The 16,483-nt window shown below is 38.2% G+C and overlaps 1 protein-coding gene across 1 annotated transcript; it reads right to left on the bottom strand.

Moving 5' to 3' along the window:
* Positions 1 to 6,289: 6,289 nt before the first annotated feature.
* LOC118797987 (interferon-induced protein 44-like) lies at positions 6,290 to 16,034 on the bottom strand. Its single transcript, XM_036557282.1, has 8 exons — positions 15,906 to 16,034; positions 12,731 to 12,854; positions 12,319 to 12,352; positions 11,990 to 12,194; positions 9,968 to 10,120; positions 8,254 to 8,425; positions 8,060 to 8,160; positions 6,290 to 6,469 (listed from the first exon to the last, which is right to left on the bottom strand). The coding sequence occupies exons 2-8, from the start codon at positions 12,846 to 12,848 to the stop codon at positions 6,290 to 6,292; spliced, it is 963 nt and encodes a 320-aa protein (XP_036413175.1). The 5' UTR covers positions 12,849 to 12,854; positions 15,906 to 16,034.
* Positions 16,035 to 16,483: the final 449 nt, after the last annotated feature.

The following is a 16,483-nucleotide window of genomic DNA, read 5'->3' as shown; positions in this document are numbered from 1 at the left end:
GTCTTCATTTGGGTCTGCCAGCTGTGGCAGTAACCTGTATTTTTGGCTTCTTATTGGTTGCTATTGTTTTGTATTGGTGGTTAGTGTTGGAATATGCAGGGTGATGCCTGTAAGGCTGTTAGGAATAGCCTAACAAGTCCCACTCTGGCCCTGGCCTTACTTAAAGGAATCATTTGATCTGGTGTTTAGTATTGACTAAAATAAAAATCTATTTGTTTTGTATTAGTAGAGATTCCAACAATGTCCCTTTCGAATTCTTGTAAAGAAGATCAAACATGTAAGATGCATGTAAGGGGCAGATGCATGCCACAATGAGCATGTACTTTTAAACTTCTATTCAATAAAAAAGCCAAAATACAGTGAGTATAGTCTATTGCATATGTTATTGTGTTTTTCTGCTGTTTTTCACAAACAACAAACTTTTATAAAATAATTCCCTAGCCTCACTCATTCAGGAGTGATGATGTTATTTTTTTTTTTATTAGACTTCATGTTTAGAACATGTTTTAACACATTCGAAACCCTGATCAGGACGTGTACTTCTTTATGGCTTAAATACAAATGTACAATTTAACATTTTCATAGTACGTTCACTGACATAATGTCAAAGTATTGGTGGTTTTATACCACTGAGGTTGATTGTTCATCTTTATAATTGTATAGGTTGGAAACTGGGACCTTCCCAGAGAGCTACTTGCACAACCAAATAAGACAAAGACCCAGGTGTTCTCGCAGAGGTAGAAGCCCAGGACCTTGATTTTTGTGTTTGGGTCCAGCCTAACCACAAACATCTCAAATGCCACACTCCTGAAGACTTCCCACCTCATATTAGTTCATGTACAGTACAAGAGTATTGGTCATGTACTGGAGTATGGGCTAAACATTGAGCTATATGATGCTTTATAAAATAAACCATTAAATGGGTGTACTTTAACATGCTTAACAACTCCAGCAGACTATGAAGAAATTTGTTGTTCTGTTTTTTTTTTTCTTTTCAGGAAAACCATACAGACGATGAGAAGAAACCTCGAGGAGCTGGGCCCAGATCTGACTTTAAAAATGCACAACTTTGGCCCAGTTGCAACGGATCTTTGCCTGTCTTTTGTTGAGGATCTACTAAAGTAGTTGCTTCCTACAATAATGTAATGTTTTATTCAGTTGATTAATATATATTTTTTATGTTGATTTTAATAAATGTTACTTTCTTTACATAAACAGAAAAACAACCTACAGCAGATTTATTGACAAGTTTAAATAAGACATACAATAGCATTGTTGTTTATTAAATAGCGACCATGTGAAGATGATGAAGGAGACTCCGCTGACACCGTCTTCCTTGTATAAGATGTTTATTACAAAGTAAAACAGTATCATATCAAGCACTGTGTAGCACTGTCTGTCCCCCCCAGACCACTATAGCCAACGGCTTATATATGGTACTTGTTTTCGAAAAAGGAGACAGAACATATGGTCCTTATTAAAAGGATCTCATCTGTTTGGAATTTGGAGAAGAAGGGAGAAAGTGAGAGGCCCACTCCCTATGGGGGTCTTTGGACCAGGGACCCCCTTAACTTAAACATTCCCAACCTGCAAAAACAGGACACATGGTACTTCAGACACTACAGTATCAACTTATACTAAACGTTAAGAGTGTTTTTACCTTATTTTACAAAGCCACTCTTTTTCAATATACCTCATATGTCCCCCTTCGAGGCTTCCGCAAAGTCTCGAAAAAACAAAAAGTAACACATACATGTATGCAGTTGTAACAAAATGACAGTTCCACCTACACATGCTTCCTACTGCATGAATTTAGCAATACAACAACTTTCTGGAGAGCGAAAAAACCTGTCCATCAAACAATCTAGACAGGAAATATTCTCTCACGGCTCCTCTGCCTTAGGCGACCACATAGAGTACTCCAGACCACTTTAAAAAGGAGGAATTTTGACAAATTGTATATGGATATGACTTAAGCAAATACATATGGAAACCTCAGAAAATAAAATCAAAACAATGTCCACATTCAGGCTGGTCGACCCATCGGACCTTTCAATGGACCTTTCCGAAAAAGCACCCGAAAAAAGAAAAAAAAAACATCTGAGGTCCCAATGTACTTACCTCATAACAGAAAACATCAGTCTTCAAACAATTAAACAAAGAAAGTGTTATAAATTTAAGTACTACTCATACAGTAAACAACTCAAACACTCAATCCAACTAGTATGTCTTACTAAGATTATCACTTCCTTATAAATGTCCTCTATCAATATCACAAATTACAATATAATAGAACAAAATCCAATACTATGGAAATATATATAAGAAGACATAAAAATGTATCACACTGCAGCTCCTTAGCAGAGTCGACTCTCAGTGTCGATGATGTGTTGACTCCTGGGCATTGTATCACAGTGTCCTTATTCAAAGTCCTTCAGTCCATTCTTATTGTCCATGCACATTGGGATCCCTAAAGATCAAACCACCCTTACAGTGGTCTTCCCCCAACATAATTCTTGAAGGAAAGAAAAGAAAACCACCAACCAGTATCTTTTGCAAAAACAACAGATGCAAACTGAAACATCAAATACAGATTAACACCTTATAAGTAAATGTGAAATTCACAGTATCATATTTTCACCTTATTCCAAGTTATAAACCACATTTTCTATTTCCCCCTGTTATCATCCCACTCTATAGTAAGAGACTACTAAATACCCAAAATAGTAACAGAAATAAATGTTAAGACTATAATAAGAGTAGATATTCAAAATTGATATTTCTCCATCAGTTCGCCTTCTGTCACCACTTCTTCGTCATCGTCTGCGTCAGTCCTATGAAGGTATAAAACTTATGAGCCTTTCTTTGGGGGACATTTTCAGATCTAATAAGACGTATGAGCCTCAGAAAAGAGGACTTTATGAATTTACATAAAACTTATGAGCCTCTTTCGAGGGGACTTTTGTAGGGGTAAATTGTATGAGCCCCCAGGAAGAACGTTTATGATTGTGGAGAGAAGTGGAGAGGCTAGTGGGGATGTTTGTGTGCATGGGTAAGGAAAAATTTAATAAGTATTTAAGGTGTTATTAGAGTGACATACACTGATATTTCTTTATTGATGATAACTTGGTGTTTAAAGGAGGAGAACATTTGTTGTAGATAAAAATGACCTAAATGTTGGCAGATAACGTGCATGAATCATATTGAATTGCTTATTGTGTTGTTAAAAATACCTAGTGGGTTCATTTGATACTTAATTCTGATCTGTTTCTTCCTTTATCCACCTATGATGTGTGAGAATTGGAGGGGAGAAAGAGAAAGACAGAGAAAATGATGAGCGAAGGAGAAAGATAGAAAGAGAGAAAAAGAGAGAAAAGTGTATGTAGAGAGAGAGAGAGAGAGAGACAAAGAGAGCAGGCAGCAGGTCAGTGCTGACATGGAGTGAGGTCTGATGATTTAGGAGGCACAGGGGTTAGCTCATGTTGCAAGGGGGGAAGTTGGGAGAAAGATTACAAAGGAGAAAGAATATGTACGTACATTTTTGACAGGCAAAGAAAAGAGGAAGTTCAGGAGAGGCTCGATGAGCAAAAGAGGAGCACAGTGCAACCTGGAGACAAGGTGTTCGTGAAGGTATTTAGAAGGAAGTGGTATAATGAACGCCGTGAAGGACCATTTGAAGTTGTTCGCAGTACTGAAACTGCGGTCCAGGTTAAAGGGTCTCCAACGTAGTATCATTTATTGCATTGTGTCAAAGCGCCAAGGGAAGAGGCGCCACGCTTACAGAGTCGAGATGCTGAAGGCTCAAGAGAGCCAGAAGAAAATGTGGAAGAACATGCAGAAGAAGAAGAAGAGAAGCGCCAAAGGTTTCAAAGGGCTGTGATTCCGCTGCAGGAGAATTCAGAGATTCAGTTAGACGAAGAGGTCCAAGACCAGTTTGGAAAAGGGTCAGACCAAAACGTTACGAGGACTAGGGTTGAAGTGACCTCAGGGAATTCTACTCTTTTAGCATTGAAGATTACTGAAGGTATAAAAGTGTCGCGTTTAATTACGTTGGCGCCTCAGATGATTTCGACGACGTCAACTCCTTTGAAGGCGGCCATCAGAGCTAAGTTAGGAAGAGCGGTTCATCTCCCCTGTCGATGTGGAAGGTTTAATGTTGGTGGTAATAATCCTCCTAAGTGGAAAAATAGTTGTGGTGAAGATGTGTTGTTAACAGGACCTGAAGTTGATACTGTGCCTCGTGATCAGAGGAATGATCTGTTGTTTAATGACTGGAGGTGGTTAAAGTTAGGGATGATTGTTCACTTTTTGTGTGTAATGTTACATGGGAAGACCAAGGGGAACACATGCACTTAATTTGAGCCAGAGTTTAAATTTGTTCCATTTGAAAATGTGTGGAGAGAGGGTTATATAACTCGTAAGGTTGTAGTTGTGATAAAAGATTTGAGTGCTACTGGAGTTTTCATGGTTGCTACAAGGGTTCAGGAACGATTCACCACAGCAACCACTCCAAGGGTGAATATTGCATCGATGAAGCTTACTACTTTAGCTCCAGAAACAACTAAGAGCGTTAATACATCAATTCAGGCTATTACTTTAGCCACGACTTTGAAGGGGATGAATGCTACTATAGGTAAGACGACAATTTCTAATTTTGTTACTTCTGGAAATATTACAAGTGAGGTTGGGCCAAGGGCAGTCTTTGCCAATAAAACAGTGACGACATTTTTGTCACCTACGAAATTTGTAAATGTGACACAGACACCTGATATGACATCTTTGAACTTTAAAGAAGTGGTAAATATAACACAGAAAACTATGTTAAAAATAGAGCTTAGTGTGAATAGTAGTAAGGAGATTTTTGAACCTAGAGAACAGAAGGTGGAAGAGCATGATGCAGATAACTGTCTGCCCCTATGAAGCCATCAAGGCTGATCCTGTGTTGGAAACAGACTCACCAATGGAGACTGCATGGCTATGTGCTTGATTTTAGCATTTTGTTAGCAATGAGTGTGACTGAAACACATGAACTGAATAATTAGGAGGAGTGTCCACAAACTTTTGTCCATATGGTGTACTTCAATGTGTTACATTGAAATGCAGCACTTATGCAAATCTCACTGTAATACTGCATGAGGCTGTGATGTAGCTTGTTCATACCTGAGCTCTGTTAGTGATAAACTGTGTTAAGGAGTGGGGATTGACAAAAGTGTCTTTTTATGTCTTAGTTGCTGTTGTTCTAAAGATTGAGCAAGTCTTTGTTTTTCAAAAGTATTTTTGTTGTGCAGCAGAGAAAAACACCTGCAGTGGCTGAGGGTCACTTAATCAGACTGAGCATAAACACAGATTTAAAAAGATATTCTCTGCTTTTATGTTCTTTTTGATTATGAAGTCTTTCTGTTATTTTTTAGGTCAGATTCAGAAAAAAAAGAAAAAGAAAAGATGAACTGTGTGAAAAATAAATAATGAATCATGACTGTTGAATTAGATTGATGTGAACTGAAACTGAATCTACTGTTTTAACACAGGTTCTTTTCAGTGAACTGAACCATTGGATTATTGACTTAATAATAGTGCCAAATCATTCATAACTGTCAACGTAGAAAGATCTCAGGTTTGTTGTTCACACAAATTAGCAAACAACTAGAACAGAGATGTTTATTGGCAAACGTAAGTGTACACCATGTAAAACGGGACAGGTATAAAAGTATTGGAATAGGTTCATTCATTAGCGTATTGTCACATTTTTATGTGATATTGCAGCATCATTATGCATTGTTACTCCCCTAGTAAACTGATTTTGTTATTTTCTCATCTTCACCTTAGCATTTAATAAACTTTTTCCTCATCATAATTAATGAAGTATGTTCTTTTTCACGCTTGTGCACCACTTAGAACCCCTAAAGAAACAGCCCTTTCACCGATCCTGAAATTAGCCTCAATGCAGAGTGTTTTCTCTTCCTTTTAGTGTGATTGTGCAAGATTACATTCATTGACCTACAAGCCATCAGACAATAAAGATGCCAATGGTTGCCTCCCCCTCATATCATAGATATATTTTGTCTACTTTTGGATGAAAATTTTGTTCAGTATTTTGTCTGTTCTTATATATCATAAAGACTCAATCTCTGAAAAGGCCTTATAGTTTAAAAAGACTATGAAGACGATTTACTGAGAGAATAAACAAAATAAAAGAAAATGAAATGACACTTCTTTATATGTTCATTGCTGAAACTAGTGTCACTACATAGGATATTCTTTCACATTGTTGTGCGCAAACGTGTCTTCTTTATTCAATATCTATGCAAATCTGCTCCTCTACAAAGTCATTGGCAAACATAATGATATTCGTCATTGCCATCAGAATCAAGACATCCAATTGTAAGTCATTGGTAACCTCCTCGTGGTAGTTCTTCACAGGGAAGATACAGTTCATTGGGACCCCCAGTTTGTCACTGCACTCCTGCATCTGTATGACAAATACAACAGAATTTTGTTCAGTGCGGTTATGACTCACATTCTTATTCTTGTGACTGTATCTATCTTTCAAGATGTATTGCATACCAAAAAAGACAAAACAGACTTCTTGCTACAAAGTTGATAATTCACAATTCAAAATGATCATTTTTTACCTTCACGCTTGACAGTTCACCTTACCACACTATGTAGCCATTCAGCAGGATATTTTAAATTTTTCATCAATATAATCAGAGAAAATAGTTTCCCCCCCCTAACTCTGCTATCATGTTAACTAGGATACTCTGTGTATAATATGTTGTCACTCTATGTTGAGCTGCTAGGAAGCAATGAGGGGTGAAAGAGGAGGGGTGTGCTGTGAAATTAATTCACACTTCTCCATACAAATGGTGCACTGAGATAAAAACATCCAGCACAACTGCAGCTTTCTTGACATAAAAAATCAAGTACAGCTTCCACAATAATAAAAAAAACATTTAGTCACAATAAAACATTTATAAATGTTAGTATGCTCACCTATGAAAATTAAAATCCAGAATTTTATGAGTACCGTGAAATGTAGTAAAACTCTAAACACCGCCCCCCAATATTCTGCACACTGTCTCTATGTTTGAACAGACTGTGCAGATGAGATGGAGCAGAAAGCTCCCACTGTAATTTTAATAATCAGAAAGATTCTGCCTTTATGCTACCCGCAGAACCTGTCATTCCATTTGACTCACTCACATTTTCACTTCATCCTCTAAACCTGCACTCAGTGCAGCATCAGTGAGCCCAAATTACTGGTGGATTAGCCTTCTCGCAAAGCTAACATTAGCCTCTGGTGCTAACAAGGTTATGAATTAAAAGTAGGTTAATCTAACAGCTTTAAACTGAAAAACACAGTTTTACAAAATCAGATTTGAGTCTTTATTCTTTAAACTTACATAGAGGTTTTATTGAACCAGAACGTGCCCGCATGGTTGTGTGTAAAGCTGTATAGGCCATGCTGCTAAACTAAATCTAACGAGGATATGAATTAAAAGTAGCTTAAGTTAACAGCTCCACACATAAATAAAAAGACTTACCTGCTCAGATTTAAATCTTGTACCCACTGAAGCTTCAGTGAGCTGGAATGATGTGGTGTGAAACTGTAGCATGCAAGTTACAGTGCAAGGGTGAGTGCTACTAGAAAAACTCTACACCATATTTGACGGTTAATTTAATAGACGTGAAATATAAAATGATATAATTTGTCGTGATCTTAAATAATTTATACATTTTAGCTAACAACTTAATGCACAGTCCAAACATTTCAAACAATTGAGTTAGCACAGGCATGTTCTGCAGCTGTGGGTGAGTTTCCTGTTTCCACCAGGTTGTAATTGTCTCATTAGCATGATTTGGTATGTTGGATGTTGTGGTAGGTTCAAACTCATTCTTGGCTTACAAAAATAAGCTACTATGTAGTACCTCACAAATCACCTTTTGCAGATGTACTGAGAAAGCCTGTGCTTTCAAAGCAAAAAAGTAACTTTGTGCTACGGTAACACACCACACAAATATCAGCCCATGGTGTACACAACATGGCTACTGTACTCACCTTCTCTTTGATTTTCTTGCTGGTGTAGATCTTTTTCAGGTCCTCTTGAACTAGTGGACATGCTTTATCCACCATGGACATGATGACCACTTGAGGTATGTCTGTTAAAAAGTATAAAAACTGCTTGTATATTTCTTACACATAGTTTAATTTCTCATTTTTACCGTTCACCACATGGAAAATGAAAGACTCACCCAAGTTACGAGCTTTTTCCCGAACAGTTCTCATCTTCTGGATCACTTCATCAGAGGCGAGGGAGATTTTGTCTGCTGGTACAACACTCACCAGACAGTGAACTCTGTGTTTCAGGCTGGGGTTGCTGTTGTAGTTTGGGTTGTCTTTAGCAAGTGGACAAACAGGATTGAACTGGAAGAACAAAAATGTGATATGTCCTAAAAAAGGTGAGGAAAACTAACTATGCCAAATGTAATCTCATGACTAATGATTATATTTAACCATTAACATTTTGATTTTATTTACTTCATCAAAACATCAAAAGTAGCCAATCACATCTCATGTTTTCTTACGCTTTTTTCTTTATTCCTATATGCATTCAAAAATTGCTTGACTGATATTGAACTGGTTTACGTTAAATAATGCATCTTGTGCACTGCCATTTTGTGGGTTTGGCAGAGCCAAAATCAATGGGTTTTGGTCAACTTAACTCATATCCACTAGATCAGATGAGATGCCTTAAACCATCTTCTGTCCACAGAGATTAATATATCATGCAATACCCTCTAGAAAACATTTGAATTAATTCTACAAGAACAGAACAACAACAAGCAAACTACTGAGTAGATCAAGATGTACTTATCAAACAAAGAAGATGTTGGCATTCTCAGAACAATGGATTGGCTGTTTCAGAACCCAGACCTCAACATCATTCAATGTGTTTGGGACTACTGCAACCAACTCTAAGACTGAATGGAGGTTTGTACAAGAAGCATACAAAAATCTCATTGCATATTCTTTAAAAAACTGAAAGCAAGTCTCATGAGAGGAATTATATTTACTTGTTGAGACTTCTGTGTAATTCTCTGACAAATATACGTTATCTACGATTTACCTGGTGGCTCTTAACTCCAGCAGTGACACAGATGTGTGTTAATCCCCAGCAACACCACTTTGGCTGGTACACTTATACCATGGCACTACCATGTCACTGCAGTGCTGAGAATGGTCCACTACCCAAATAAAATTTGGTCACATTTCTGTTTAGAAACTGACCAATGAGGAATGGGGTAGAGGGAGAATGACAAGCTGTTTTTGACAACAGGTGGGCTACAGTCTGTAGCTGTGCACCTACAATATTTAGTGGAGCTAACGAAGAAGAGACATTCAGACAACAGAGGGAATGCTTTGATAGCTATGTAGGTGTACAGTTACTAATAATCAATAATTGGGCCTCATAAAAAGACCAGTGAGCTGAAGTGTTTAAGATTGCTATAAAAAGTAAGTATTTCATTATTACTTTATGTTTCATTACTACTTTATGTTTCATGCACCAATCAGGCATAACAATAATAATAAATATGACCACCTCCTTGTTTCTTGTTTAGTGGTCAGGACCCCCATGGACCCTCAAAGAGCAGGTACTATTTGGGTGGTGGATCATTCTCAGCACTGCAGTAACACTGATGTGGTGGTGGTGTGTTAGTGTGTGTTGCGCTGGGGGTCCTGACCACTGAAGAACAGGGTAAAGGGGGGCTAACAAAGTATGCAGAGAAACAGATGGACTACAGTCTGTAACTGTAGAACTACAAAGTGCACCTATATAGTAAGATAACAAGGAGGTGGTCATAATGTTATGCCTGATCGGTGTATGTGTTTTATTATTTGTATGCAGACATGCCTTAGAATGCTAATTTGATGTGTAATGATAATGATGAGTGTTTATTAACTTACTATGTAACCATTTCTCACATGACCCTCTAATATGCTGATTATATCATCTGTGTGGACCCCTTCTGAATGGCCTTGTTCCAGACCCATAATGTCAGAGAAGACAAATGGATAGTAAGATCCTGGTCCATCTTTCTTCAGCCTATGGATTTTGAACTGGACACAAAACATATAAGCACATTCCATGAAAGTTGTATTTTTAAAAACAGGGCAATATATAAGTTGGAAGATTCAATCATGGCCCAGTTTTAGCTCCGGGCAAGTGTGCTCACTGCCCCTAGTGTGTGCATGAAACATAAAGTAGTAATGAAACATAAATTAGTAATGAAATGCTTACTTTTTATAGCAATCTTATACACTTCAGCTCACTGGTCTTTTTATGAGGTCCAATTATTGATTATTAGTAACTGTAGACCTACATAGCTATCAAAGCATTCCCTCTGTGGATAGGGTGGGCGGCCCTATCCATAGTGCCTGGGGAGCAGCTGGGGGTTAGATACAAATCTTAACAAGGTTCTCAAGGTCTCTGGAGGACAAATAGCCCAAAAATATATATCATAGATCATAGATCCTCAACCATGATTAACAGTGAGAATGAGGTTCTTTCTGTATAACGGTTTCACCTTTAGGCTACATTCACATTACCAGGTTGAAGTGGCACAAATCCGATTTTTTGCCCTAATGTGACTCTGATGTTTTCAGGGCTGTGTGGACATGCAACTCTGACCTTTTCAAATCCGACCTGAGCCACTTTAATATGTGGTCCTGGATCGGATACATATCCGATTCGTGGCCGTGCTGCCTTAATGTGAATGCTCAGATGCGCCATCATTCAGCATTACTCTGACAGCATTACTCTGACATCATTCACGTGACGTTACTGATTAGGATGTGTGCATGCGGGTCATTTCAGGACGTCGGTACTTTCACATTAATGACAGATTTGAATCACTTACCTAAACGAGTGTGAACCATCGAGTCAGAGTGAGGATTTAAGCAAAAAATCTGATTTCAGCAATGAGGCTTGTAATGTGAACGTAGTTCCTTGTTGGCAGAAAGCTCTAGTTTCATCTAATTTCAGGGGGCGGTCATGGGCTGGAGGTTAGGGAACCAGCCTTATGACCAGAAGGTTGACGGTTCGATCCCCTGAGCCGACAGTACGTGGCTGAAGAGCCCTTGAGCAAGGCTCCTAACCCCCAGCTGCTTCACCGGGCGTTGTGGATAAGGCTGCCCACCGCCTTGGGCAAGTATGCTCACTGCCCCTAGTGTGTATGTGACGGGTTAAATGCAGAGGTGAAATTTCCCTGTTGTGGGACTAATAAGGGTCACTTAATCTCATCTGACCAAACACCAGGCACTTATGTTTGGGGCTAGATGAACAAAAGGCTTACTTTTGGCATGCTTTCCAAATAGTTTGTTAGGCATGTAGGTATCAGCAATGTAACTATTTTTATAATCATTGCCTGATTTATGAAGGTAACACACTTTATTTCATTCCGTTAGTGTATTCTCTAATCTTCCCCATGTTGATGAATGATTAGGGAAATCTGGCCTCTGTGTCACCTTATATTTACAACACAATGAATCATGAAGTAATGAATGAACACTTCAGGACACATAGGACTTAAAAAAAGGGAAATATAGATAGGAACATGTGACTTGATATGAAACAAGATGACAGGAACAAGAATCGGGGTGCAAATTATTGTGACACATTGTTCACTATTTTTAGGGTGTTTGTTTACTTTGACAAAGTGTGCTTCAATAAAATATTTCTTTTTCATATTTTCAGTGTAAGATTGAGCTTTTTTTTTACCCATCTTTTTATAGGTGCCAATAATTATGGATCTTACTGTAACTAGTTCAGTTCAATGTAGGAATGAATTCTTTGTGGAAAAAGAGCACATAATCTCATCTCCCTGTGTATTTAGGGAGTGACAAATAGCCTTCAGAATACCTTCTGAAGGTTGCAAGTCCCAAAGGGAAAAAGTGTTTAAATTAAGAAAGCAGTAGCTTTGTTACTACCTTGGTAGTGAAGCTTTTACCAGTTGCTGCATCTACCAGTGCACCAGCTGTGTTATAGCCTTGGAGGACGGTGTTGACAGAGTTGATAAAGCTGGACTTTCCTGCTCCAACTGGGCCATGAAGCAGAATTCTGAGATAATTGACTTCTGGAGTTCTTAACTGGAATTCCTTCAGTTTTTTCAACATCTTTTCTTTGTTGGCTTCACTAAGGAGGAAACAAAGAAATTAGCCAATTTACTGGCATATCAGATCTCAGGCAGGTTGATCTACAGGGAAAATGTAGGCTATAATATACACAAAAGAAATGTCTGGTCAGCCACTGGTCATACCTCCAAGTCACTGCCCTCCATGTTGTATCAAATTCTGGGAAAATAAATGACTTGAATCACTATGTATGTGCATAAATACACATTATGTATTTTATTTGATATGAGGCATATGACCACCTGTCTCCACATAGGTTTAAGAGTAACAATACTATATTTATTGTTTCAACTGATCTTTAGAAAGTAGTTTATGGACATTGAATGCCAAGATAACAAGCACCCTTGGACTGAGAAACGTCCACATCATTTTAGACTTAACAAAAATGCAATTTTGCATGTGTCAGTGCAAACATGTCACTTTAGGAAAACTACATTTCAATGACTGTGTAACATCAGTTTTTTTCCAAGATTTGAAGTGGTAAGAATTGATTTCTATGATTTGGATTATTCATATGAATTATGTTCAGCAACTTACCTGGGAGGACAGGAGGTGTTGGAGGAGACATGTCTTCCGAATGACTCATGAAACCAAACCATGGCCGATGAGAAAATTTCTCACTACAACATCTGCAGTGTCTATTACATCGGTTCATTGTCTACTGGATATAAATGAGATGCAAAATTATTCATTCTAGTGCATTCTAGTGCTAAAACGCCTGCAAAACATTTAGCTTAATTTTACTAGAATGACATGTCTGTATTATGGAAAGGCCAAGAAACAAAGAAAAAACTCAAAACTGGGAGCTAAACAAGAAAAAAACCATGAAAACTGCAGAACAATAAACACACAAGACCTGTCAAAGGAACACTGAAACAGGACTACATATACACACACACACAAACACATCTTCAAAGCCGCTTATCCTTCTGAGTCTCGGGGGGTGCCAGAGCCTATCCCAGCTGCCATCAGGCAGAAGGCAAGATACATCCTGGACAGGTCAGCAGTCGCAGACTGGCAACATACACATTCACACCTAGGGGCAATTTAGCATGTCCAATTTGCCTGGCTGCATGGACTTTGGAAGGAAACCCGTGCTGACACAGGGAGAACATGCAAACTCCACCCTTCTTGCTGTGAGGCGACAGCGCCACCCAAACATTAAGCCTTTAATATTCTTAACAGCAAATCATTAATCAGTAAATTAGCATGAATTAAACAAATACACTTCCAAGACCTTCTGTGCCATCATTTGCTAGTTTATTTTTGTTGCAGTGAATTATATGGTAACTTGATTTATACACTGACATGCCAAAAGTCATGGGACAGGAACTAGTATCGTGTTGGACCCCCTCTAGTGTGGCGAAGCGCAGCAACTTAACATGGTATCAGTTCCACAAGTGGACAGAAGACGTCTAAAGGGATGTTGACCCATGCCGTCTGGTCAGCCACCCACAGCACTGTGGTGTTTGTAGGTGCAGAACCTCTGGTGTGAATAGACCTCTCCACCACATCCCGATGGCATGGTGCATACTGCTTGAATATATCATCATTATGGGGAATACATGAGGCCAATGAAGGGCTACCAATGGTCACCAAGCAGTGAAACGATCAATGACGTGTTCAGGTGTACCAGTGGACCCAACTTATGCCATGAGAACACACCCCACACCAGCATTGAACCACCACCAGCCTGCACAGTGTCTTGTTAACAACAGAGGTCCATGGCTTCATGGGGTCTGCACCACACACAAACCCTAACATCAGCACGAAACAATTGGTACCATGACTCATCAGACCACACCACATGTTCCTGGTCCTCTAGGGTCCAGTTAGTAACCTCAGGTTAGGTGAGTCCAGGTGAGGGGCTGTGTCCGGTGTTGTGGTGTTAAAAGAGGCACTCTGGTGGGTCTTCTGCTCCCATATGCCATGAAAACTATAGAATGCTGCACTGACCTCCGGGACAATGCATGTGGGGCCTCCTGCCAATATGTTATTTTAACAATTACACCTTCTTGAGTCATCAATTTAGCAATATTGGTGTTATAGAAATCTGAGCACAGAAGTGCTCACCCCAGCAGTCATGTGTAAAGGGCTAGGGGTGCCCAAACTTTTGCATACATTTATATACTTTAGTGACACATCAACCTGTAGTTTATATACTTTAGTGACACATCAACCTCAGCCAGATTGTATGCTGAGGAAGTCCTACGGTTATCTATTATGATAGGTTTATGATTAACCTCAAATGATTCAATAAAGAAAGGAAACAACAAGGATGACAATGGACATCCTTGCCTTCTATAATAGAAAGGAAAAGGACTGGTACAAAAGCTTGTTAGTACAAAAGTTTATCATACAAAGTTTGAATGTCAGTGATTTTTTTTCTCCAAATCCAAATTGTTATAGAACAACCCACAAATATCCCAACTTTCACATATTGAGGGCTTTCTCAGCATCAATTGAGAGAACTACTCATGACTCTGTGATTGTATCAACCAAGTCTATGATATGGTGCAAACACTGCATATTATCAGCAGTGAGATGTCTCTTTATGAAACCAGTCTAAACTTTACTTATTATAGAAAACAACACACTGTCCAATTGGATACATCTACATTGGCTGCATCTTCCATTTCAGACAAATTCAGAGTGCTTAAAAAATTAGCAAGGGTCTGCATCTGTTGGACTGATGTAACTTTTGATGAAAATATTTAAATGCATCATAGATTTAGGAATTGTAAGACAGTTTTTCTGTGCAACCAAAAGCTACATTCAACAACCTTCGTGTAACCCTGGATGCTGGTTTGTCATTTGAGTCCCATACTTGTAATATCTCTAAGACCTTAATTGTACAAGAACTCTAAAATAAGACACATGCTAACAGTACCAGTAGCTGAGAAATAAGTTTACTATATCATAAATTCTAGAAAATACAACTGTAATTAATGTTAATGACAGGATTCTCTGCTGTATTTCTAAACAGGCTCCAAAACTCAGAATGCACCTGCCTTTGTGCTCACCATGAAAAGAAAATCTGAGCATGTTACTCCGGTCTAATAAAATTTACACTGGCTCAATGTGAAACATAACAGCTCTTAATGTCCTAACTCATTACTTATCTGTTAAAAAGTTAGTCTGTCCAGACCAATTCATTCAGCCAAAGCAGGCTTACTCCAAACTCCTAGGATCACTCAGATCTCATTTGGTGGAGGATCATTTTACTTATATAGCTCATAAACTCTTGAATAGCAACTTTGGGAATACAAGCCTAAGTGGTGTTTTAAATGTAGTTTAAAAACACATTTGTTTAGGCTAGTATATGTGTAGAGTATTGGGTGTCATTCTTGTCCTGTTGTTTGTAATTGTACTATGTATTATTGCGTTTAGACTGTGGTATTTTATCTTTTCAGTGTTTTAATTATATTCCTGTGTGAAACACTGAGATTTTGTAACTAAAAGGGAAAGTGCTATACAAATAAAGATTCTGATTTGAAGAACTACCAAGTACAGTTTAAGTTGAAAGTGAATATTTTTTGAATGATTTTGATGACTTTATATCATGCACAGAGATAAAATAACTGCCACACTTTCTGTATCTAAATACCTCTGATTTTGACATGTACAAACATTTACAAATTCAAAGATTGATGTCAAACTATTTACTCTATGTTTAGTCCTACACATCAATAACCTCAATACTTTCACTTACCTTTTGAGTTATGAGTAGTCAAATGAGCTGTTGTGAGTAATGTGAGCTGTTGGTTAACCTCTGTAAGAATGCATAAAACCTCTGTGTCACAAGTTCTTATAATGCATTTCCCAACAGAGATTTTTATAACAACATAAAAACAGTAGTTCTCAGTTACACTGGGGATAATATTTGCTCATAAAGGCTGACCAAAGTACAAAGTACTAGGAGAATAGCAAGTAAACAACAATTTGATTCACATTATTGAGGTATACATATAATATACATAATATAAATGTTTCATCAAAACACCCACACAAAGCTAGAAAGTCTAAGATTACTCCAAACCATAAAAACAAATCTGCATTTTCCTTACTGGTTCACAAATGCTTACTTGTCATTGTATCTTTCATTTGGGAACTTCTGAAATGTGAATTCTGTTTTTGTTATATTGAAAAAATAAGGTATGAGACTATTGCGATTTTCTTCCAATTTCCACCCCACACCCCTCTACTTGAATAACCACACCCACCTACCCAGCCTTCATAATGTCACCGCAACCTCTGCCGTTTCTGATATGATTTCGCAGTACAGACCTG

This window comes from Colossoma macropomum, unplaced genomic scaffold (genome assembly GCF_904425465.1).
Source record: "Colossoma macropomum unplaced genomic scaffold, Colossoma_macropomum, whole genome shotgun sequence".
Classification (NCBI taxonomy): domain Eukaryota; kingdom Metazoa; phylum Chordata; class Actinopteri; order Characiformes; family Serrasalmidae; genus Colossoma; species Colossoma macropomum.
This window is presented reverse-complemented; position numbering and strand designations above follow the sequence as displayed.